The sequence below is a fragment of the Camelus dromedarius genome, chromosome 7, assembly GCF_036321535.1.
Source record: "Camelus dromedarius isolate mCamDro1 chromosome 7, mCamDro1.pat, whole genome shotgun sequence".
Taxonomy (NCBI): Eukaryota; Metazoa; Chordata; class Mammalia; order Artiodactyla; family Camelidae; genus Camelus; species Camelus dromedarius.
Window position 1 is genome coordinate 80,973,175 of NC_087442.1, and position 23,879 is coordinate 80,997,053.

At 37.6% G+C, this 23,879-nt stretch overlaps 1 protein-coding gene across 4 annotated transcripts in view; it reads left to right on the top strand.

Annotated features, from left to right (window-relative positions):
- Positions 1 to 23,879, top strand: part of SUGCT (succinyl-CoA:glutarate-CoA transferase) — a 553,331-nt gene that overhangs the window by 436,534 nt on the left and 92,918 nt on the right. For all 4 annotated transcript variants that reach the window (XR_010381748.1, XM_064487719.1, XM_064487718.1 and 1 more), the window contains one exon: positions 19,373 to 19,436. Coding sequence is in view for 3 of the 4 variants with exons in the window: in XM_064487719.1 (XP_064343789.1) it covers positions 19,373 to 19,436 (64 nt within the window). In the remaining variant the exon portion in view is untranslated. Of the gene's footprint in view, positions 1 to 19,372; positions 19,437 to 23,879 lie in introns of those variants that run through there.

Consider the following 23,879-nt stretch of genomic DNA (forward strand, 5'->3'; position numbering starts at 1 on the left):
CCCTGGGAATGTTGTGGCTCTAGACATCTGTGGACAAAATAAGTGAAGTACATTTCCTTTCATGTCTTTGACCTTAATATTTGTATGAATATCTTTTTCATACAAATTTATATCCTGCATTTTAAACTTTCCTGTGCTGTTAAACAACGTTGTGAACATAATTTTAATAGCTCTTCATATATTTCTATTGTTATTTATTTATTATTCTGTATTTGGAGAGTTAGGTTATTAATAATCTGATTATGCATATTTGTAAATATGCTGAGATGAACATTTTTATGTATAATGCTTTTTCCTCTTAAAAATTTGTTTTTTTTAGAACAGAGGCCCAGAATTAGGATTTCTTGGTCAAATGATACATTTTTAAAGTTCTTCATATAGATATAAATGTTGACCAAGTCCTTCTCAAAAAGCTACATTTAGATCTTTATCTTCAAGTTAAAGATTATGTGTCTCCTTTCATCCTCGAAAGGTACATCCTTATTTAAGAATATACATATTTGCAAAGGTTGTAAATAAAATACGGTGTGTCATTGTTGTCTCAGGCACATAGTATCTTATTGCTTGCCTTTGTTTAACTAGGATGGCTTTTCTCCAATTAAGTTTATTTGTTTAGGATTAAATGGAGCTTAAAGAAAAAAGGAGTTTCCTTACCTCTGGGGAAAAAGGGATTTTACAACTTCTTTGAATATATATATATATTTTACCTTATGTCAGTAAAATATGACACCTCGAATATAGCTGTCTTACTAAACTGCTGGTCTATAGATCCAATTTGTGGGGTTGTTACACAAGGGAAATGTCTTGATTAAGAAAGCTTTATAGAACAAAATAACAACAACAATAATATTTACAGCTAAATTTATTTAATGCTTACTTTGTGCCAAAAGCTGTCCAAGACTTTATGAATATCTTATACAGTCATCTTAAATCCTGCCTTCATACATTAAGGAAAAACTTGAGAAAGTCAATATTTGGGAGATACAGAAAGTAACTGTATTTTACAAATTAACCTAAATAGTGAGGATCATCCATATCTTCAGTTACGTAGTGCACACCCCCCAGGAAGCACCAGCCTGTACCTGAGCTCAGGTAATTTGCTTAAACAAATCACTGAAATGGAAGAAAGAAAAAGTAGACGTGGAAAAAGTATTTGGTTTTAATTTTCTACCAGGTTATTGAAAAAGGCAAAGCTAGTTCCGAAAGAGTGCAAAACTAGGCTTAAAAATATTCCTTCATGGAAATGATTTCAATCAAATACCATCTAGTTGACTGAAGCGTGATTGTATGCTACTTGAAATGTTCCTGTGCGCTTTATGTAGAAACTCTGAGTCTTATTCGGCTTTATAAGATTGGGCAAGATTTTGATTTGGGGGGAGGGGGTTGATTTCTTCGATAGGAGTGCATGAACTAAACTAAAGATCTCTCTGGATTAACTCAAGAACTTGGTACTGTGGAGTTTAGGGCTGTTGTATCAGAGTCCCACAAACTGGGTGGCTTAAAATGAACAGATTTTTTTTTTTTTGACAGTTCTAGAGCCAGAAGTTCAAAATCAAGGTGTCAGCACAAACCCCACACCCTCTGACGGCTCTAGGGGAGAATCTCCCCTGGCCTCTCCCAGCTTCTGACGGTCCAGGTGTTCCTTGCCTTGTGGTCACCTCACTCCATTCTCAGCCTCACTGCTCACATCGCCACCTCCTCTTAGATGTGCTGCCTCCCTCTTACGAGGACACTTGTGGTGGCATTTAGCGCCCATCTGGATAATCCAGGGTAATCTTTCCATTTAAAAACCCTTAATTTAATCACATCTGCAAAGACTCTTTTGTTTCCAAATAAGGTAACATTTAAAAGTTCCATTGTTCAACCCTGCTACATACAATATAAGGTTTGTTTCAAGGACTAGGCTGAACAACATGTGCATTTGACCACAGGGCTCAGCCTTAAGGAGAGTCTTCGTTGTGAGCAGAAGCAAGATGACCAAATCAGGGTAGTAGTGCCAAGTGTCATGTCCACAAGCTAGAGCCTGGTGGGAGAATTGCAAGACCCTGCTTCTCATGTGCTCAGGTTAAGCAAACCAGAGGCAGGAGCTACTTTTTTGGCTGCTGCATTGTGATGTAACAGTGCCATGAATCTCTAGGCTGGACATTGTGTCTGTAAAGCGGGTTGGTAACATGTGATTGAAATCATGAGCCGCTGGATGCAAAAACTCAGCTGGGAAAACAAATGTGTCTGAAAGCGACTCAGGTCTAACTCTCACCTGGGTTCATGTCGCTGCTGTCTTAGTTTCTGTGTATGATCATCCCTACATCCCTGCCCCTCCATCCCACGCTCCAACTAATTCAAGCTAAAATTACATATGTGTATATGTATGTGTGTGTGTGTATGTATATGTGTGTATATATATATATGAGACGCAGCCCTTTCTGGCTGATAAAATCTCTTGGCATATCCAAAGGATCATCTGCCCACAAAATTATCAGTGACCCTGCTCACGCTTATCGGTGTCATCTCCCCCACCCTTAGTCATCCAGGCTCCTTCCTAAAATAATTCTCCTTATCTCCAGCCCTAGAGCAAACACACATCTGCCTGCAACAAGCAAAATGTTTCCTCACTAACACAAATTCCTGTGAAAACCAAACCAAGATGTAAAATGAAAATACAGAATTTAGTGAATTTTAGAACCCCTGCCTTAGTGCTTTTTTTTTTTTTCTTAGAGGCATGCTAATTATCGTAACAGTTCTGTCGTTTTCTAATCCTTGAACAAATGTTGCGAACGATAAATCAGGTACCAGCAGGATGTGGGATGCAGCGTGCATGCTCTTTCTGTAGCCACAGGACTGTCACTTGATTGCCTCTTGGGTGGTTATGGTCCTCGAGAATGGCTGACATAAAGTAAACACACGATATTGCTTCCTCATGGTGGAGGACTGAATAATCATCACGTTTATCCACTGGTGTTCTGCTTGGTGGCTGTTCAGATATCATGTGTGCCACATCATTTCCTCTGTGGTTTCCTGATGCTGAAAATCTTTCCTGGTTAAACGTAGATCATACTGTATCAAGCGTGATAACAAGTCTTCAACGTATTTGGCATGCATGACTTTATTAAAGAAGAAATGGTTAGGGAAGCAAATGTGGATGCTTTGTTACATCCTGCTGTCTGTCCTTCGTCTTCCTGTGGACTTACTAAGGGAGTGCTCTACTTCTCCAAAAAAGGAGACGTCTTGTTGTAATTAGATCCCATAGGAGATGTAATCTCAGTGGAGTTTGCAACACACCACCACCAAGGAGGCAGGAAGAAAGCCCTCCATAAAACACTGCTTGCATCTTACTGTACCCCAGCTTCCAGGCAGCTCTCAGGCCAACAGAAGAAATGACAGAGTGCTTAATCATTTGGAATATTTAGTGTCCCTGATGATTCTTTGCCTTTCTATCCATGTTGCGCACAGCTTAGGAACACTAGACTCTTATGATTAGTGGGAAGTGGTATGAACACTTAAGAGACAATAATGCAGTGGAAAGTCTCTCTGCTGTTCAGAGAGACATGGGTATGCTACTTTTCCCCTCCATTTATGATATTAGGCAAGTTTTTTACCTTCCCAAGTCTGCTTCTTTATCTGTCAGATGGAGATAGTAAAACCTATCTCACTAGGGCTCTGCTTGGAGAAAATGAGACAGGGCTTGCAAATTGCCTCGTATGTGGTAGGCAGGTGCATTTCCCTCAAACTCACCTCTGTCTTTTCTTTACGTTCATGCTGGTGAGACTGTCTAACCTGGACACATCACTTAGAAAACTGCCCACTCAGAGAGTCCACATAATTTTTTATGGTCATGCTATATTTTTTATCCAACTGACTTTTTTTCTTTCTTCCAGTCTTTTGTTACTTTGTTCCCTGAAAGAGGAGAGTGGTGGTAGTGATTCACACCTAACTGATGATCTCTTGATCAACAAATGGACATTAATAAGAAAAATGCTTACTTCCATGGATTTTGAATAAGATTAGTAATAACTCTTTCATTAAAGGTACATGCACCCCAATGTTCACAGCAGCACTATTTACAATAGCCAAGACATGGAAACAACCTAAATGTCCATCAACAGATGACTGGATAAAGATGTGGTATATGTATGTGTGTATACACACACACACACACACACACACACACACACACACACACACACACACACACACACACACACACAATGAAATACTACTCAGCCATAAGAAAGAATAAAATAATACCTTTTGCAGCAACATGGATGGACATGGAGATGATCATACTAAGTGAAGTAAGCCAGAAAGAGAAAGAAAAATACCATATGATATCACTCATATGTGGAATCTTAAAAAAAAAAAGAAGAGACAAATGAACTTATTTACAAAACAGAGACGGACTTATAGACATAGAAAACAAACATGGTTATTGGGGGAGAATGGGTGGAGAGAGATAAATTGGGAGATCAGGATTTTCAGATACTAACTACTATATATAAAATAGATAAACAGCAAGGTCCTACTGTGTAGCACAGGGAACTGTATTCAATATCTTGTAATAGCCTATAATGAGAAAGAATATGAAAAGGAATATATGTATAACTGAATCACTATGCTGTACACCAAAAATTAACACAACTCTGTGAATGGACTATTCAAAAATATACAAAATCTAAAAATAAGAACTCTTTCATTAAATACAGTACTTCAGGTTATGCATCTTAGACTGGACACCTGAATTTTGCCGAGCATCTTCAGAGTGTCCAGGGATCAGAGGACTAAATCCAGTAAGAAAGAGGATACATTTGTAACCTCCTGACCTGTTTTTCAACTAATCAAAACTCACAATCTTCCCATGGGGCAACTGGAAAATTCCTAAGAACGAAGGAATTACTCGGTTCTTGCTAAGTGAAGACAGCGCACACAGTCACCCCGCTGACCTGCTTGGAATGGCTCCTTTGACAGTAAAGGACTTTGCAGGGCCCTGTGCTGGAGGGGAAAGGATGCTTTCTCAGCTTTCACCAAAGTTTATAGCAACTTGTTCTGGTATAATTTCATTAAGGGCCCCAGTGCCAAGCAGGATTGAGTTAAAGATGCAAGTCCGGACTTTAAAATTCATGAATCATCTTTGTATGTTGCTGGATACTATTGTATTTTCTCTTTCATTTAATGGTGATTGTTTTTCTTACTCGCTGGGCTAGTCAGTGTTGGGAAAGTTTGGAACACCAAATTAAGCCTGAAAAGTGTAGCTGAGAGAGGACATGATGACATCTGAGGACTTGTATTGCCATTAATAAGGAGGACAACATGAGCAGAGAAAATCTGCTGGGACAGAAGTCATTAGACAACACACACACTGGGACCAGCATTGGCTAATACCTGTGGGCTTAGAACTTGAACTTCATGGCCTCTAAGAAATGGGGATTGGACAGAAATCTTGAATCATGGACTAGATGGGAGTTTGGACTTCAGAATAAAACTCAGACATCCAGGAATGTGAAGATGAATATATGTATGTTCCTATGCAATTGAAGCATTGTGCTGTACACCAGAAGTTGACACAACATTGTAAACTGACTGTACTTCAATAAAAACACACACACACAAAACCTCAGACATCCAAAAGCCAGCATTCTCAGTAGGTGAAGTAGGTGAGAAAAAAACATTTTTTTTTTTTTAAGCCTGTACTGAAGTCTGAAGGGGGAAACAGTAGGGATTCTGGTCTGTCTTGACTTTGGCTCTTGCAGGAAGTATAGAAAGAAAAAGATCTCTCACGAGGTGTCCTGGCCACATGCCTGCCTTCCTGCATATCAGCCAGGACTTCATTCCAGTTCAGGGACTCCAAATCTACAAGCATAAGTTTAGTTTAATGGGGTCCCACTTTGGTGGCGCTTCACTTGGATGAAACAAATGCAGATCTTCTCCGGATAAAGCACAGCTGCACAACAGACAAATTAAACAGCAGATGAGACACAGCATAAGAGAGAATTCATGATCTGGTATATAGATATGAATAAGTTAATATGAACTCAGGCCACAGAGACAAAGAAAGAGTGAGCAGGTACAAGAAGTGCAGAGACATACAGTGATCAAGCCTAATGTCTAGCTGATATCCTATTTGGAGTTCCAGGAGAGGCGAGGGAGCATACAGGTGGAGGCAGTGTTTGATCATGGTTGAGGATTTTCCAGGACCTTTGAAGACATAATTCCTCAGATTCATGAAGTATTGAAGACAAAATTGATGGCATAAGAATTTGATTAAATAAAAAAGCAACTGAGGCCTAGAAGAATGGTAGGAAACCAAAAACAAAGAGAAGATTTTTGAATCAGCTGGGGGAGTGGGGTGGGATGGGTGGGAAGAGATTACAGACTGTCCTCAACTTTCTACAGTGTGACTTAAGATTTTTCAGCTTACGATGGTGGGAAAGTGTTAGGCATTCAATAGAAAACATGCTTCCAATTTTGAATTTTGAAATTTTCTTGGACCAGTGATGTGCAGTAGATACCCTCTCCTCATGGTGGGCTGAGGCCACAAGTGCAGCTCCCAGGCAGCCATGCAGTCATGAGAGTGAAAAGCCTACAGGCTACCACCACTCTGTATCCAGACAGCCATTGTGTATCTCACTTTCAGTACAATATTCAATATGTTGCATGCAATATTCAACACTGTACAATAAAGGAGGCATTATGTTAGACTGTTTTGCCCAACTGTAGGCTAATGTAAGTGTTCTGAGCACGTTTAAGGCAGGCTAGGCTGTTGGGCTAAGCTATGATGTTTGGTAGGTTAAGTGTATTAAATGCATTTTTAACTTACCGTGACTTTATAAGGACATAACCACATCATAAGTTGAGGAAGATCTGTACATACAGAGGAATGGCAATTAGACCAATAGCTGACTTCTTGAAACCACATGACTGTGGATAAAAACCACATGACTGTGGAATCATATCATCAGTGTGCCAACTGAAAGTAACTGTCAGCTTAGAAATGTGTAACCAGTGCGGCTGTCTTTCAGAATGAGGGCAGAATAATGTAACTTCTTTTTTTAAAACATATTTTTGCTGAAATATAGTCAGTTTACAGTGTTGTGTCAGTTTCTGTGTACAGTACGATACTTCAGTCACATAGGAACATACATATATTCATTTTCATGTTCTTTTTCACCATAAGTTACTACAAGATATTGAATATAGTTCCCTGTGCTATACAGTATAAACTTGTTGTTTAGTAACTTCTAAGAAGTTAAAAACAAGAGAATTTACCATGAATAGATGACTGTGGAAATTCTAATGAACATCCTGCAGGAAGAGGGAATACAACCACTGAAGGAAGTCCTATCATTAAAAAAAAAAAAGTGAGAAAAAATCTGGTCAACATAAAGAAAGCTAAAAACATTGACTTTTAAAACAATATTAATAATGTCTAATTTTCAAATTTAAAAGAGAGATGGAACTAAAATATTGAACAGCAATAGCACATAATTGTTGTTCCCAGTCTATGTCCGGAGGCACACATGGCATCCCAGTGAACGCACAGGGACATGGGAAGATATTAATGTTTTCTAAGGGACACAGCAACATCTGTTGGACACAGCATGGAATGCTCGCTCAAGGCAGTTCACGGTTTCAACACTGAATTGTACTACATTCCTTTTGATTACGTTATTTCTTTTTGAAACTGGGTTTTTGGATGGATATTTCTGTGGGGAAAAGAAAAGTCCCATTAGAAAATCCATATGAAACAAGAAATGAGGGTGGAAGTATTCAATTTTATTCCAAGATTTGAGAAGTTGTGCTGTGCCTACCAAGTTTACATATGCTCTGAGAAAGTAATTGTGGTTATTGAAGAATGAAATAAAATTGCTACTTTTCCCTTTCAATTTATCTCTGTGACTTTTTTTCAAATGGCTACTAAGTTATTAGGACACAAATACATGTTAAGTTATTTTGACTTAACATAAGAGATTTTCTTTTTGCCTATAGGCACTGTGGAATAATTACTATGATACTAATACTGGGAACTGAGAAAGTTTGGGACCATCTGGCATGTAAATTGGCACAGGGATAACTGGATAGATAGAGATCAAATTTCTATTTTGTTACGTTAAATATGCACGTTAAAATTTCTAGAGGAAAAGAGTAGTGAAAGTATAGATCTATATCTTCCAAACTAGCAAATGTGGGAAAAAAATGAATGTAAGAAAACAATCTCAGTCAATCTCAAACAAGGCAAGATGGGATTCTTATTAATGGTGGAACAAATGAAGGCACTAAATATGATGCTAGAAATGAATTCAAACATTTTAATAATCTCAATTCATGTAAATGCACTCAATTAACTTAGAAAGGTTGGCTATATAGACACAAAATGATACATGAAGGAAATGGAAACCTAAATTAAGCCAGTGAAACCTTTATAATGTCAGACATGACAGATCTTAAAACAAAATCCATTGCTATACAGTAAGTCGCTGCATAATAATACAAATTTCAATTCACCAGGACGATATAATATAATTCTAAAATTGTGTGATAACTAACAGACGATTTTAAGGCAATATATTTGACAAGTCAGTGGAGTGTTAAAATTACTAGAAAATATGTATTATTGAAACTTATTCAAGAAAAAGTAGAACATCTGAATTGTGCTGTGTGATTAAAAGAACACATTGATAATTTAAAACTTTCTCACTAATAAAACACCAGCTCCAGGTGGTTTGTAGGTAAGGTTCCACCAGCTATTGAAGGACCAGTTAATCCTAATCTTACACAGATATTTCCAGAAGAAAGGAAAAGAAAGATTACTCCAGCTCACTTTATAAGTTAACCTTGATATAATAAAATTAAACAAGGTTAATGCAAGCAAGGAAAAACAAAGGCTAATCTCAGGGAAATAGATACAAGAAAATTTTAAACTAAATATTCGCGAACAGATCTCAAAAGTTAGTTTGTTCTTGAAATGTTCTTGAACCAAATGTAAGTTTGGTTCAGTATTAGAAAATTAGTTAACTCCTCCTGTCACAGATTGATGGAGAAAAATTATATGATCCTCTTAATAAATGGATAAAGATAATTCAATAAGAGTTTTCAACAAACTAGGAGTAGATTTCCTTAACCTAATAAACTGTGCCTGCAACACCAGGGTGCAAACATAATGATGAAACCTTAAGTGCATTTCCTTTAAAACTGGCAACAGTATAAAAATGCTTTCTACTAACACTCCATTAATTTACTGAAAGTCCCAGCCAGCAATACAATATATGAAAACCAAGTAAAAGGTATAAGAATTGGAAAGGAAAACCAAAACTATAATTATTCAGAGTTGATATAATTAATTTTATTGAAAACAGAATCTATAAGTGAGTTAGTAAGAGTGTCAGATACAAATTCATAATTTTAAAGTTAATCTCATTTCTATGTACTAGGAATAAAAAAACAGTTTTATTTAAAAAAAAAAGATTCATTTTTACCTCAGCAGCTAAAGTTGACTGCTTTTGTTAAGGATAAATCTAATGAAAAATGTGCAAATCCCTTATGAAAAATGCTTACATTTTATAAAATATTAAAAATGAATGAAATACATGGAAATTATTGACGTAAATGTTTAATGGGGAGTAAGGTAATATTGTAAGGATATTATTTCTGCCGAATAGGGTTTTCCTAGAATTTGACAGGCTGACTTTAAAATTTATAGAGAAGGGTAAAGGGCCGAGAATCCCTTGACAAGACAGAGGACAAGACAGGGGAGGGGCGAGCACTTTGACAAATGAAACACTGATATTCGTGATAAAGCTACAGTGATTTCGTCAGCGTGGTATCAGTCTTAAGGGTAGACAGGCAGCCCCTTAAGAAAGAACAAAGAGCCCAACATGGGTAGAAATGACCTACAACAGAGCTAGTATTGCAGATTCATGAGGAAAGGAAAGGCTGCTCAAAAATTGTCCTAAGGAAAAAAATGAAATCGAATTCCCTTTCACACTGTATACAAAATTTAATCCCAGTTTTTCAAGAAATAAAATGTAGAAAACCAAATTTAAATATTTAAAAATAAATCTTTTTATTTTGAGATAATTGTAGATTCTCATACAGTTGTAAGGAATAATACAGAGAGATCTCCTGCACCTTTCACCCTAGTTCCAGAATGGTAACAGCTTGCAAAACTGTCTACAATATCACAACTATACTGACATTGATACAGTCAAGATACAGAACAGTGTCATCACCAGAATCCCTCTCATTATCCTTAAAACCAAACCCACCTTTCCCTCCTCCACTCCCATCTCTAACCTCTACCACTAATCTGCTCTCTATTTCTAGAATTTTATCATTTCAAGGATGCTATGTAAATAGAATTATCCACTATGTAACCTTTGGCGACTGGCTTTCTCAGCATAATTCCCTCAAGATTCACACAGGTTGTTGTATGAATCAATACTTTGTTCCTTTTTATTGCCTAGAAGTATTTCATAGTATAGATGTACCATAGTTGGCTGAATGATTCGCAAGTTGAAAGACATCTGTGTTGCCTCCAATTTTTGGTTATTACAAGTAAAGCTCCATGGACACTGAAGTGCAGGTTTTTGTATGAACATAACTTTTCCTTTAATAGGGATAAATACTCAAGAGTGCAACTGCTGGGTCGTGTGCAGCTGCAGGTTTATTTATTTAAAAACTGCCAAACTCTTTTCCACAATGGCTGTACCATTTGACATTCTCACCTGAAGTGTATGAGTGAGCCAGTTTCTCTTTGCCAGTATTTGATGTCAGTTTAAAAAATTGTAGCCATTCTCTGATAGATCTCTCATTATGCTTTTCATTTGCATCTCCCTAATGGTTAATGATATTGAACATCTGTTCATGTGCTTCTTTGCCATCAGTATTTCCTCTTTAGTGAAATGTCTGTTTATGTCTTCTGCCTATTTTCTAAATAGATTGGTTTTATTTTTAACTGTTAAGTTGTAAGAGTTCTTTATATTTATACTAGATACTAGTCCTTTGTCAGATATATTGCTTGCAAATATTTCTCCTAGTCTTAACTTTTTTCATCCCTTAACATGATCTTTTGCAGAGCAATATTAAAGATTTTTTTCTAAGATTTGATAGTTTTAAATTATTCATCAAAGTCCATGATTCATTTTGAGTTAATTTTTGTATGAGGTGTGAGATTTTGGTTGAGGGGTTGAGGTTCTTTTTTTTTCCTCAGTTGTTCCAATATTGTTTGTTGAAGAGTCTGTCCTTCCTCCACTGCATTTACACCTTTGTTAGAAATTATTTGGGCATGTCTTTGTGAATATATGTCTGAGTTCTCTAGTCTGTTCCATTGATTTATGTGTTTATCTGTCTGCCAACACCAAATTCTCCTAGAAGCTATATAGTATATAGCATCTATATAGTATACTTTAATATGAGGTAGTCTGATTCCCGTTTACTTTATTCTTATTTAAGCTATTCTGGGGACTGTGTCTTTCCCAATAAGTTTTAGAATAAGCTTTTTTATATATACAAAAAACTTTGCTGGGGTTTTGGTAAGAACTGCATTAAACCTATAGATAAATTTGAGAACTAACTTCTTCACTATGTTGAGTCTTCCAGTCCAGGAACTTGGTATCATTCTCCATTTATTTAAGTCCACTTTGATTTCTTTCATCAGCAAGTAAGTGAGAAATAAAGCCATAATACTTTGAATATGTGTTCCAATGAAGGATTCATAATCAGAATATGTAAAGAACTCTATGAATCAATAAGAAAAATAATCAAGCCATTAGAAAAACATACAAATGACTAAAACAATTACTTCACTGAAGAAACATAAATAGCTATTAAGCAAGGAAAATATGCTCAACCTTATTGGTAATCAAGGAAGTGCAATCTAAAGCCTCAGTAGGATACAATTTCACTGTGATTAGATTGGCAAAACCTAAAAACTCTGATGATACCAAGTTTTGCTAAGGATGTAAAGCAACTGAAAATAATATTCATTGCTGGTGGGAATGGTTTGTAAATCGTTTAGAAACATAAGTTGAAATTACCTAACAAGTTGACATACACTCTGAGTCTTAGCCATTCTAGCTGTAGGTTTATATTGCACAAAGAGATGGGTTAATGGCATTGCTTGTCCAGTGAGATAACTGGAAACGGCATCAGAGCAGACTGAATTAACAAATTATAATACTTTTTTTTAACATTTTTTATTGATTTATAATCATTTTACAATGTGGTATCAAATTCTAGTGTAGAGCACAATTTTTCAGTTATATATGAACATATATATATTCATTGTCCCATTTTTTTCTCTGTGAGCTACCATAAGATCTTCTGTATATTTCCCTGTGCTATACAGTATAATCTTGTTTATCTATTCTACAATTTTGGGAAGGGATAGACTGGGATTTCAAAATTATAATACATTTTTATAATAGTATTCTTTATATTAATGGCCATAATTGGCCCATGGCCACAAGATGCAAAATAGATGAATCTTACTAACAATGTTAAGAGAAAAAGCAAGTCAAAGAATACATACTCATGATTTCACTGATATAAATGTTATAAATAAGCGAGAGCAAGCACTAAGTTGTTAGAGGTATATGAATATGGAGTACAAGTGTAAAAGAAAGTAAGGAAATGATAAAAATTCAGGAGAGAGATTATTTGGGGGTGTAGGAGAGAGTGATTGGGGCAAACCTGGGGCTTTAAACATTTTGGTAATGTTCTGTTTCTTAACCTGGGAGTTGTGTGAATGGGTGTTCACTTTTTAGCACTCAAACTATAATGTATGATACCTCTTTGAATGATTAATATTCATATTTTTAATTACAGAAAAGAGGGAAAAGTCTGTGTCATGTGCATTATGAGCACCAGAAAAGTTAGGCTACAGTAATTGTTTCAAAAGAAGTAAGAAAACCCAAAATGTCACCATTTAAATCTGATTTCTATTATGTAAACAAAGTTAGGAAAGTACATGTCAATTTTTTAATGAATTTCTATGTTATTTTTGCATTTTTGTGGTTATAGTTTTCAGGAGAGGTTAAATTAACTTTTAACAGTAATTGTAAGTTATGCCTTCAGTTATGCAACTTTTCAAGTATATCGTTCCAAGGTTGTTTTCTATTAAGCTGAAGGAATGACTACATTGTTAAAATGTACAATGCAATAAATGAGATTACTCCAAATTTTTCTTTTTTTACTTCTTAAGATATCATCGCATATTTTGGAAATGGTTTTCTGAGTTTACCCAGCAAAGAAGAATGCTATGATTATTTTCTTCGAGTGTGGTAGATTCACTTCACGTATATAGTGTGTGTGCCTATTGCTTCTGCTGAATCCATAGGTCACCCTTTTTGGGTTTTCTTCATGAGTAATGGCCATGATCCTTGAAGAGCTTCCCAGCATGGCCCCTGGAATGACTTTGGATGTGTGTAGTATCTAGGACAAATTCAAGGTCTCCTGGAAAGCTTTAGGAAACTGAAGGAATTCCAAGGCAACACAAGAACTTGTTAACTAAGTTCCAAATAATGAACAGATTTTGGAGACCCAGTGAGAGTTTTGTGTCTGGAGAACTTTAGGAATTTATTAAAAGCTTAAAACAGAGAACACCCTCCAACTCCCCCTGCCCACATACAACAGTAAAATGAAAAGAAGCCACTTGCTACTTAATTTAATCCAGTAAGTGAGTAAGTAAGTAAATAAATAAATAAATAAATTTAATTCAAATCACCCTATAAAATGTTATTGAGCATCAACCAGCTAGTGTGCCAGGTAATATTCAAGGCATTGAGAAAATAGCAGAAAACTAAACAGATATTATTTAATAATAATAAGAGACCAATGTATACCATTTCATTAAAAAATGAATGAAGCTTACAGGACTATAAGCTTCTTGAAGGCAAGGGCCTTGCTTGGTTTGTGATCCAGTTTTTCCTTCACACTTAACAATGTCCAACATGTTGATATGCATTTAATACAAACTACTAGTCATTACTGTTAGTTAATACATTTAACATGTGTTCGTGGCACGAATAAATGTGCCCCAAAGCCCCATGGCTCGTGTTTGGTGGAGTCAGAGTGTGAACCTAGTCTATCAATAATGATAAACAGTTTGCTTTTATTTTGAGTACATTCTGTCCAAGGCACCATGCTCACTGCTGTACATTCCTCATCTCACTTAATCCTTACAAACTCCTGGGAAGCAGGTATCATTGCCCGCTTTTTACTGAGGAGGGTTCTGAGCCTTGGAATACTTCAGTGCCTTCCCCAAGGTCACCCTCTAGGTCTGTCTCCTTCAAAATCTGAGATAGGCTGGGACTAAAATCCTTCCTCTTTTACAGCCTTTGTTTCTGTGGGTCCCAGAATTTCCATTGGCCACCTCCAAGGGAGCAGTTCAGTTTATTAATTAATTGGGCTGCATGGTGCCAAGCAATCTGTTTGGCTGATTTTTTTCCCCCAGTAAGTTGACTAATTTGTTTTATAGAATTGACCATATCAGCTTGTTATTTTAATGGTAAATCAGATTATGCTCATTAATTTTTTTCTTTCACTAAGACTCCAACTGGCTAAGAGTTTAGGATCAGACGCACCTAAATTATAATCCAAGGTCAGATACTTATTAATTATGAAACCTTGGGCACATACTTAATGTCTCTCAGCGTCCATCATTTTATCAATAGAACAGCAGGTGATAGTAATTTGTACCTAGTCTAGTTAATGAGAAGATTAAATGGAGGTAACTTTATCTCCTAATACAATGCCTGACCCTTAAGGAGTTTTGTTGAGCTATAGCTGCTATTACCATATTTATCATTGTAATTGTCAACCTAATATTTTATTTCCATATCATCTTTGTTCTATGACTTTTACTGACCTCCTTGACCTCCACTTTCCAGCTTCCTTCCAAGGTAGACAGAATTACGTACTGGTTGCTCACTGGCTATTACTCCTTCATTGTGGAACTTAAACAGTGGTATAAAATTGGCTTCGGTCTCTTATTGCCTACCTCCTAGTTATAGGCACTGTGAATGCCAGTTCATTCACCTTTTTAACTCCTAGCCCTTTCATATTGTCCAGTGTATTGGTGCTCTGTGATATTTACCCAGTTGAATGGATAGGTTATGTCTCCATAGTGAATGGCTGGGTCAGTTCTCTTTTGCCCATCACTGTTAATGTCGCTGTTGGTATTGCATTGATTTTTGATACGGTCTTTACACATATTATTTGTGTCCGTTATTTAATGCCAGCACTCTATCTGTCTCTTTTTATTTGACTATGGCTTGCTGTTCTACTAACTCTGCTAATTCTACTCTTGATTCAGATATCTTGTTTTCCGTAGAGATTTTCCGTGCATATATAGTGGGTACTGATTTTTTTTTTTCACATTTTTTTCTCCTAGTGCTACATTACAGACTTTTTTTTTTCCCTGCCGTTCCCGCCATAGGACTTTATAAAAAGACTTTCTTTCTTTCACTTAAACTTTTATTTCCCACATCACTTTAAGGTATACATTTTACTCTTTCTCCCCGTCATTAATACATTACCATTTGACTCTGTCATTAGGCTGTCAATCTGTAAAACTCTTGGAGAAAAAAGAGAGACCTTATTTTAAATAGGCCTGATGCTTTGCTAAAGAGGTTGGTGCACTGTCTACAATTCTATTCTTGTCAAGAGTAGGCTTTTGAAATTTCAAGAAGAAATGAAATTTAGAAGAGCTACCAAACCATGAAAGCTCTAAAGAGGATGAAATAAGTGAAAGAAGGACAAAATCCACATCAGAGTTCTCGGGAAGGTCCTTTGCTTTATCTATTTATCTACCTTTTTTTTATTGAAGTGTAGTTGATTGACAACAGTGTGTTAGCTTCTGGTGTACAGCACAGTGATTCAGTTATGCATGTATGTATTCTTTTTCATGTTCTTTTTCATGATAGGTTATTATAAGATATTGAATGTAGTTTCCTGTGCTATACATTAGAACCTTGTGGTTTATCTTTTTATATATAGTAGTGTGTATCTGTTAATTCCAAACTCCTAATTGATCCTTCCCCTAACGTTTCCCTTTGTAACCATAAGTTTGTTTTCTATGTTTGTGAGTCTCTTTCTGGTTTGTAAATAAGTTCCTTTGTGTCATGTTTTTAGATTCCACATATAAGTGATATCATATGATATTTGTCTTTCTCTGACTTCATTAGCATGACGGTCTCTAGGTCCATCCACATTGCTGCAAATACACAACAAAGAATATCCTGAATGGCCGGACTGAGGTTCCAGGCAGGAAATTTCCTTAAAGGAAACTGGCAGTTGAAAGTCCCTAAGGCTGAGGTCCCCGTTCCGTTGTTAGTGGTCAGAAAAGGAAACAATTTACATTTGAATTTCCAGGTTAGGATAATAAGAGATCGGGTGTTGCGCATAGATGAGAAAAGGCAAAGAGAACAACATTTAGTGACTATTCCCAGAGAAATGTCATATAAATGGTGGTAAGTGGCAGTTCCTGCATTTCCAGGGAGGTTAGGATGGGACAGAGGCCTGAAGTGTGGCAGGAGAGATTTATGTTACAATCCAGACAGACTGCCCAGGTTCTGAGATTCTTGAATACGTTATTAAGCAGAGCAGGACTCGCCCCACAAACAAAGCTGGAGAGTTTTCCAAGATTCCGAGTCATCAGGCAGGGTTTCCAGGGACGGCACTGCCACAGCCTGTTACTCTGAGATAATCTGACCTGATGCACGAAGAAAGCCTGTGGAATTTAATGGACCTCAGACTTCACATAAAAAGATGGGTGGCAACCAAGCAGGGGGATATAGTCAACTCTTTCTGAAGATGGGGTCTCAGACTAGCTTATTTCCCTCATAATGGTACAGATACTCCCACAAAGGAGAAACTGTGGTTACCATGCTTTGCAAGCATCCGAAGCATTTCGATTCCTGCTTAAAGCTGAACAATTTTCCCTGCAAAGGAATTGATACAGTCAGATAAGAAAGTTCCGTGCCAGGAAGATCACGTATAGATGGCAGTGGGGGCAGGGCTGGAGGCAGTCAGTACCCTCCTTAAGCAGCTTCCCTGAGCAACTTCAATCAACTGCTAGCTTTCGCTTTATAAAACTTTGACATATGTCCCTTGACCTTTACTGACTACCCTTTCACGTTTGACACTTAACGTTTGCGGCATGCTTAAAATTCAGCGTTAATTAATTTTAACACTATCAGTTAAGTTATATTTAGCTAAGAACACTCACTTTTGTCTTTTGTGAGTAGCACTGCAGTGTTATTACCAAGAGGTAGTCAGGAGGGCAACAGAGATACGGGAAGAGAAGAATGATTCAGTGTGCAGATAATTGTTTCAAGTGAAATTTAGCGTGGTATTTTTGTTCCTGTCCTCAGTAGAACTGAGATTTAGCACCTCGTCTTGGCATTTAGCCCCCACCCCCACAAAGGAGGAGGCTGTGCTGGGCGGGTGCTGAGAATGAGCCACACCAGAATTAAATTATAGCACAGTTCCAACACTGGCAAGAATTTTCTCTGGCCAGCTCTTGGGTGCAAAGCTGGTAATTCCAAAAGAAAGGCAAGGCATCCCTAGAAAGAATCTCCTTATGGTGTGACATCGCTCTTAATGGGGAGGCTTGACGTGGTTGTGCGGAGAGCATCACCCCCAGAAGTGATGACTGTTCCCCAAGAAACAGTGGAAGCCAGAAATATTTAGCCACAGCAGAGCTATCATGCTGACCTTAAAAAATCACCCAGGAGGTTGTCTTCTTGATGGCTTGTTCTGTCACGTGACCAAAAAGCTCACGGCAAATGGATAAAACCCAAGAATGTGGCCTCTTTCCGTGAGTTTTCCAAGCGAGAAAACATATTTACCAGTTTATTTTTTTCATGCTCTTTTGCTCTGTGATGCTGATAAGGCTGCGGATATGCAAATCCTGCTTTTACCTGAAGCTCAAAATGCTATCGAACCATCACAACAGCTACTCTTTGGGATATTAGCATGAAATTGTGGTCCATGAGCTCACCGTGCCACTGAAATACTTCCGTCCTTTAGATCCACATACAGACTAGGAAGAGAGACGCTCTGCACTTGGCAGATAGTGTAGATGTAGCATAATTTGTATTTACATCATCCACATGTCTCTCTGAAGATCCAGTTAATAGTCATAGTAAATTGAATTTGGGGAATTCTTTGAGATGGTAGACCAGGTAGCCCGGTTGTTAAAAACCAAACTAACAAAAGAAAACAACTTTGTAGCATTTTTGTTTGTGTATGACAGAACATTTTGCCTCCAGTAATTCAAATTTTATGTTCTAGAATCTAGTTCCATGCCCTCATCTCATCCGCTCCCTGCACTTGTAGGGAACTGGATCTCTGGCAGGTTCTGTTTTCTTGCTCACCCCGTAGGAAGAGCTACAGCCCTTTCTGCTGTATATAGATTTAAGGAGCCCTGTTTCAGTAACCAAGAGGTTCAGCCTCTAGTCACACTTCTGCTGGTTGGGCACTGATAGAGTGTCCCTGGCTAGTAACCTCCTTGAATCTGAACCCCAAGACCAAGTCTGCCTTGTGTTCTTGATGGAATACCAGATACCCATCTTGGTCCAGTGCTTGAGCATCTCTTCAGCTCTCCAGGATGGGGTTTCTGGCTTTTTGTTTTTTCTTTCCTCAGTTGTCTCCTCCTCACTGACTCCAGGGTGGTGGAGTCCTAGTTTGGAAACCTAGTCTTATCATTAAGGTCTTGTTACCACTGAAAACATCTCTGGTTTCAATCTTCTGCTCTGGCCTCGGAGCCGGGCCTACTCTGGGCTCCCTGTCAGCTGGCTCTGCTGGTTTTTTGTCACGGCACCTCTGATTTGTCCACTTTCAGCAGTCACTGGGCCTTCTGGATGCTCTGATTCACCTTTCAAACTGGACTGACCACTACCCACTCCACTCCATGCACCTCCCATTGAATAAATTGCCAGGAACACATGTGCTACCCTGGTGGGCTCCTCTGTTCTGGGTTCTGGTTTCTCCCAACCTGTCCTTCTGCAGTTGACCTTGGCCAAATCCTGCTTTGAGGGAATGCAGAAAGAGGCTGTGCTTTACTGTTTTCAGGATCAAACAGAGGCAAAAGGGGGGAAATCATACCCTGTATTTAGAAGCAAATAATATTTTTAGGAGTGGGAAGACTTTAGAAGCTTGCTAGTCCTTGAATCTTATAATTCTTTTTGGCTTCACTGGGTTTAGTACACAATGGAAGCATTTGAATCTCCAATATTTACTTTCAAATTAAAATTTCAAAAATCTCTGTGTTCTGCCATGTCTTACTTCAGTGGACTGAATAGGTGACTTTCCATATCCCTTGAAGCTGAAGATAATTTTATTCTCTAAGTTATTTTTCTCTCTGTTTTTACATTTTAAGGTGTTACACAATGGCCTCATCATGGAGATGAAGCATCCAACTGCGGGGAAGATATCAGTCCCAGGTTTGAAATTTTTATTTTCCTTAACACCTTCCTTCACTGACTGTTCCCTGTGCTGATCACGCCCCAACCAGCTTGTCAAGACTTTGTCCAGACTTTTCATTCTGAATAAAAGGGGAACCCTAGAATCACACCCACACCCACGTTTGCTGAGGCTATAGGCTTGTGTCTTCACTCTTAACGGATGTCTGATTATCTCGGTGACAAAAGACACTTTTATTGCTAATTCCATTTTGTGTAATCATGTACTCACAAAAGTGCTTTCTGTAATTGCCAACAGATAGATGGCGATGGAAGTGGAAAATATTATGAAATTATGCTTGGTTCATGTGAGAGTGAGAAATAAAGCCAGACACGGTAGAGGTGGTGTCCAAGGAAAGCTACTGACTGCTCAGGCCAGGGCTTTTTTTTTTTTTTTTTCCTGAAATATGGTGTGGATCTTAGCTTTGGGGACCAAGAAATGAAATGTTCTCAGTTGACCCAGACTATATTGAATTTTTGTAAGTTGACTCTTACCCAACAAACTCATTGAAGATGTTTTGGTCTAAGCCCAAATGCCAACTGTGTCATTTTCAGGAAGAGTTCTCTTTGCAGTAGCCAGAAGTCTCATGCTTACTCTCGGAGCATCCAAGCTGTAGTGAGAGCTTACGATCAGGCTGTTGGCCCCCATAGACTTCACTTCTCCAGGGATCATGGCATTCCTCAGATCTGTTGTCCCTACTCTGGGCATTGCTGGAAAGACATGCCACATCCTTGTCCACTGTGTCGCTATTTTCTAGATGATACAAAAACTATACGTGTATTTGTTTAACTTTCCTTCTGATAGAGAATGGTGAAATCAGTTAGATTATAACTTTGGTCATTGTTTTCCTGAAACTACTGTCCTAGTCGCCTGGCTTGAACTCTGGGTATCCCCCAAATGCCTCAGTCATCTCAGTCAAGTGGCATAAGCGTTTACTTCAAAAGGTGTCAGATTCCATTTGTTTATCAGAACAACTGCTTCAGGCTCATTCTAGGTTTAATCTAATGATAAGATTTAGGTTCAGCTTGGTAATAACGCCCCAGAGCAGATCAAATGGTGACCACTGGCCAACAGCAAGATTAAGAAAAGGGAAGTAGGATGAATAAGGCAGACTGAAGGAGAAAATTCTGATATTCAGGATGAAAAGGAGCATAAACCTGAATTACGGGAGGTAACTCTGGGTGGGGGCAGGTACAAGCATGTCAGAGACTGGGAACGCATGTTAATGGGGAAATGCTGTATGGGGTAGAAAAGTAGTGAAAAAAAAGCTTGCTGATAAAAGCTAAGAATGTCATTTATTTATTTATATTATTGGGCATGTACTTTGTACCAGGCAATGCTTTGGGTCCTGGGAAGGCAAAAATAAGGCAGACCACTTGCCCCTTCCATCATACACAATGGAAATAAAAGTAACCCACGAATGTTCCTATTATTGTAAGTCATAAGCGAAAAGAAGGGGAACGAGCAGTGTGCAGTCGTAGAGAGTAATGAGGATGGAAGGGGCCTGGGTTAGTTTGGGTTGATCAGAAAAAGCCTCTCTGAGAGGATAACTTAGACACTGAGAATTGAAGGGTGATTAGGAGCTGACATTTGAAGAGTAGGGGAAGAGCATCTGAGCAGAGGGATCAGCATGTGAGAAGACTCTGAGGTGGGAAAGAGCTGCCTGTGTTTTAAACCAGAATGAAAAGTGAGGAAAGAGGGGTAGGAATTGAGACTGAAGAGCAAGACAGAATCTGGAGGCCCTATTAAATTTTTTCTTTTCTTTTTTAAAAGTTTTATTGAAGTGTAGTTGATTTACAATGTTAGTTTCAGGTATACAGCAAAGTGATTCAGTTATACACACACACACACACACACACACACGTGTATATATATATACATATACATATTTTCAGATTCTTTTCCATTATAGCTTATTACAAGAAATTGAATATAGTTCCCTGTGCAGTAGGTCCTTGTTGTTTATCTATTTTATGTACAGTAGTTTGTGTCTGTTAATCCAAAACTCCTGGTTTATTCCCCGCCCCTTTCCCCTTTGGTAACCATAGTTGTTTTCTATGTCTGTGAGTCTATTTCTGGTTAAATTTCATTTTACTCTAGTTTTAAGCAGGGGAGTGAAATGACACAACTTATAACTTAAAGCAAGGAGTCAAGTTAGGAAGCTATTACAGGAGTTAAGGCGATGGTCAGTATCTTAAATCAGGGTCATGGTAATAGCAAGGAAGAGAAGGGGTTACTCAAAATGAAATATGTAGTCATAGCATTTTTAGTATGAGAAGACTTTAAAAAGAATTTTGTCCAGTAGTGTTTTTTAACTTTAATTTTTTAATAGTGGAACTGATTTTTCAAATGAAGTCTTACTATTTGAAACAGATCAAAACTGAGTTTTGCTATTGATAAGTTAGCACTCCTATGCTTTACCTTTTTCCCTTTGCTTTTATCATGCTATACTCCTCCAAACACCTCCTTGGAACCATGGGCCCGAAAGAGCAATTCAAGAACCTCTGATCTAATTTAGTTCCACAAATTTACAGATGAGGTCATACCATCATTGATATCCCCAACACATGAGAGGACAGGATAAACATATGAAAGTTAATGCAGTTGTTAGCATGGTAATAAGGGAAAAAGTAAGTCAGTGGCCAATCTAGGATGAACTCATTGGACGTAACACTCTCTCAATCCATCAGGTGTGAATTTACTAACTTTCCTGATAAACAACTAGTCAATCTCAGGAAAAGGGAAATAGTTTTTTCAGATTCCTAAAGGGGAATGCATATCACTTTTGCTTACTTTAATTTATAAGTGTATCAGTTAGCTACCATCACAGTAATACTGTGTAACAAAAATCACAAAATCTCAGTGACATTCACACGTAAGTGTTTATTTATTCCATACATGTGGATCATGTAGGGGATGGCTTATCTAGGCTTGGACTTGCCTGGGTGGCTTTGCCTCTATATGCAGCTCTGGCTGGGCTTGGCTCCAGTGTGAGTTAGGCCCAGTTCTGCTCCATGTGTCTAACATTTCTTCTCATAGCAATGGCAGAAGACCAAGAAGGCAGACAGAAACCCCAGTGCCACTTAACACCTTTTGCAGAGCTAGCAGACCCTTCTGCCCACAACCCATTGGCCAAAGCAAGTGTTAGGTGGGGAAATATTTATCTTTTTTTGAAAGAAACTGCAAAGTTATATGGTGAAGGCATGGGCACAGGGAGGGGTAAATAACTAGGGCCAAAAATTCAATTTACCACAATAAAATTCTCAGACCTATAGCAATCTCCTTTTAATTTCCTTTTGGAAAATTTTATTATTGTTTCTTTAATTTCTGTAGGACTTAGGCATCTTTTTGGTATGTCTATCTTATTGACTTACCTTATAGTCTTTCTATAGAATTGTCAATATATAGGAAATCTCAGATTTGAGAACCTTATATTCTTTCTGTAGAGTTACCAATATATAGGAAGTCTCAGATTTGAGATGAAATGGATGTGTTTAGATTATCTGGGGAATTAGTATCTGAGTTTCTTTTGAGGGCAGTGCATCTGCACTCATGAAAGTGCAGAGAATTCTGCTCAGAGATGTCAGAAAAGAAGTTGATACTGTATTTTCTAATTCAGTAAGAGGCTTCTCAGACAGGTCAAGAGAGATGACGTGCAAAGAGAATTTATCAGTAAATAATTAAATTTTTTCCTGTGGATTGTCCCTTTTGTTGATTTTATTTATTGATGATAGGCCTTTCTTTGTAAGGGATGTCCTCGTTGGAGAACTCATGAATGCCATAGAAATAACTGAGATTCTCCCACAATGCCTCAGTGAGGTGAATCTGGAAAGTCATGTGGAGTTAAAAGTGACTTGATGCTACAGTGTATTTTAGTTAGCCAGTGGAAACGTTTTTTAATTCATTAAGTGTAGTTCTACAGATTTACATATGTATCTGCAGCTTTATATTTACAGTGGAAATCATTGTTGAGATTACTTAAAACTATTTATTTATATTTCCTTTGTTATTAATGAACTTCTTGTTATTAATGAACAGTACTGAATTTTCTCTACATTGCACTAATTTGCCTGAAGGATTTTCTCTCTCAGTCATTACTGGAAACTAGTCTCTTGAAGAACAATATTTACTGCAATACCTTTTTTTTTTTTGCAAAACGTTTTTTAGAGATGTGTAAATTCACAGCCTCTGCTCAGGTTCTAAATTAGCACTCCTGTATTGGAGATGGCTAATTGATTAATTCCTTAAAGGTACTGGTTCACCAATGATGAATATCATTTGAACAGGGATGGGAAATTATTTATCTCTTCAAAATTCCTTTTTTGTTATTTAAATAATTATTGTCAGCACTTCATACATTGTTCCAATATTTGTACTCATTACCAATATCAAAAGGAAGCCAGTAGTATAGTTTAAACTGTCTT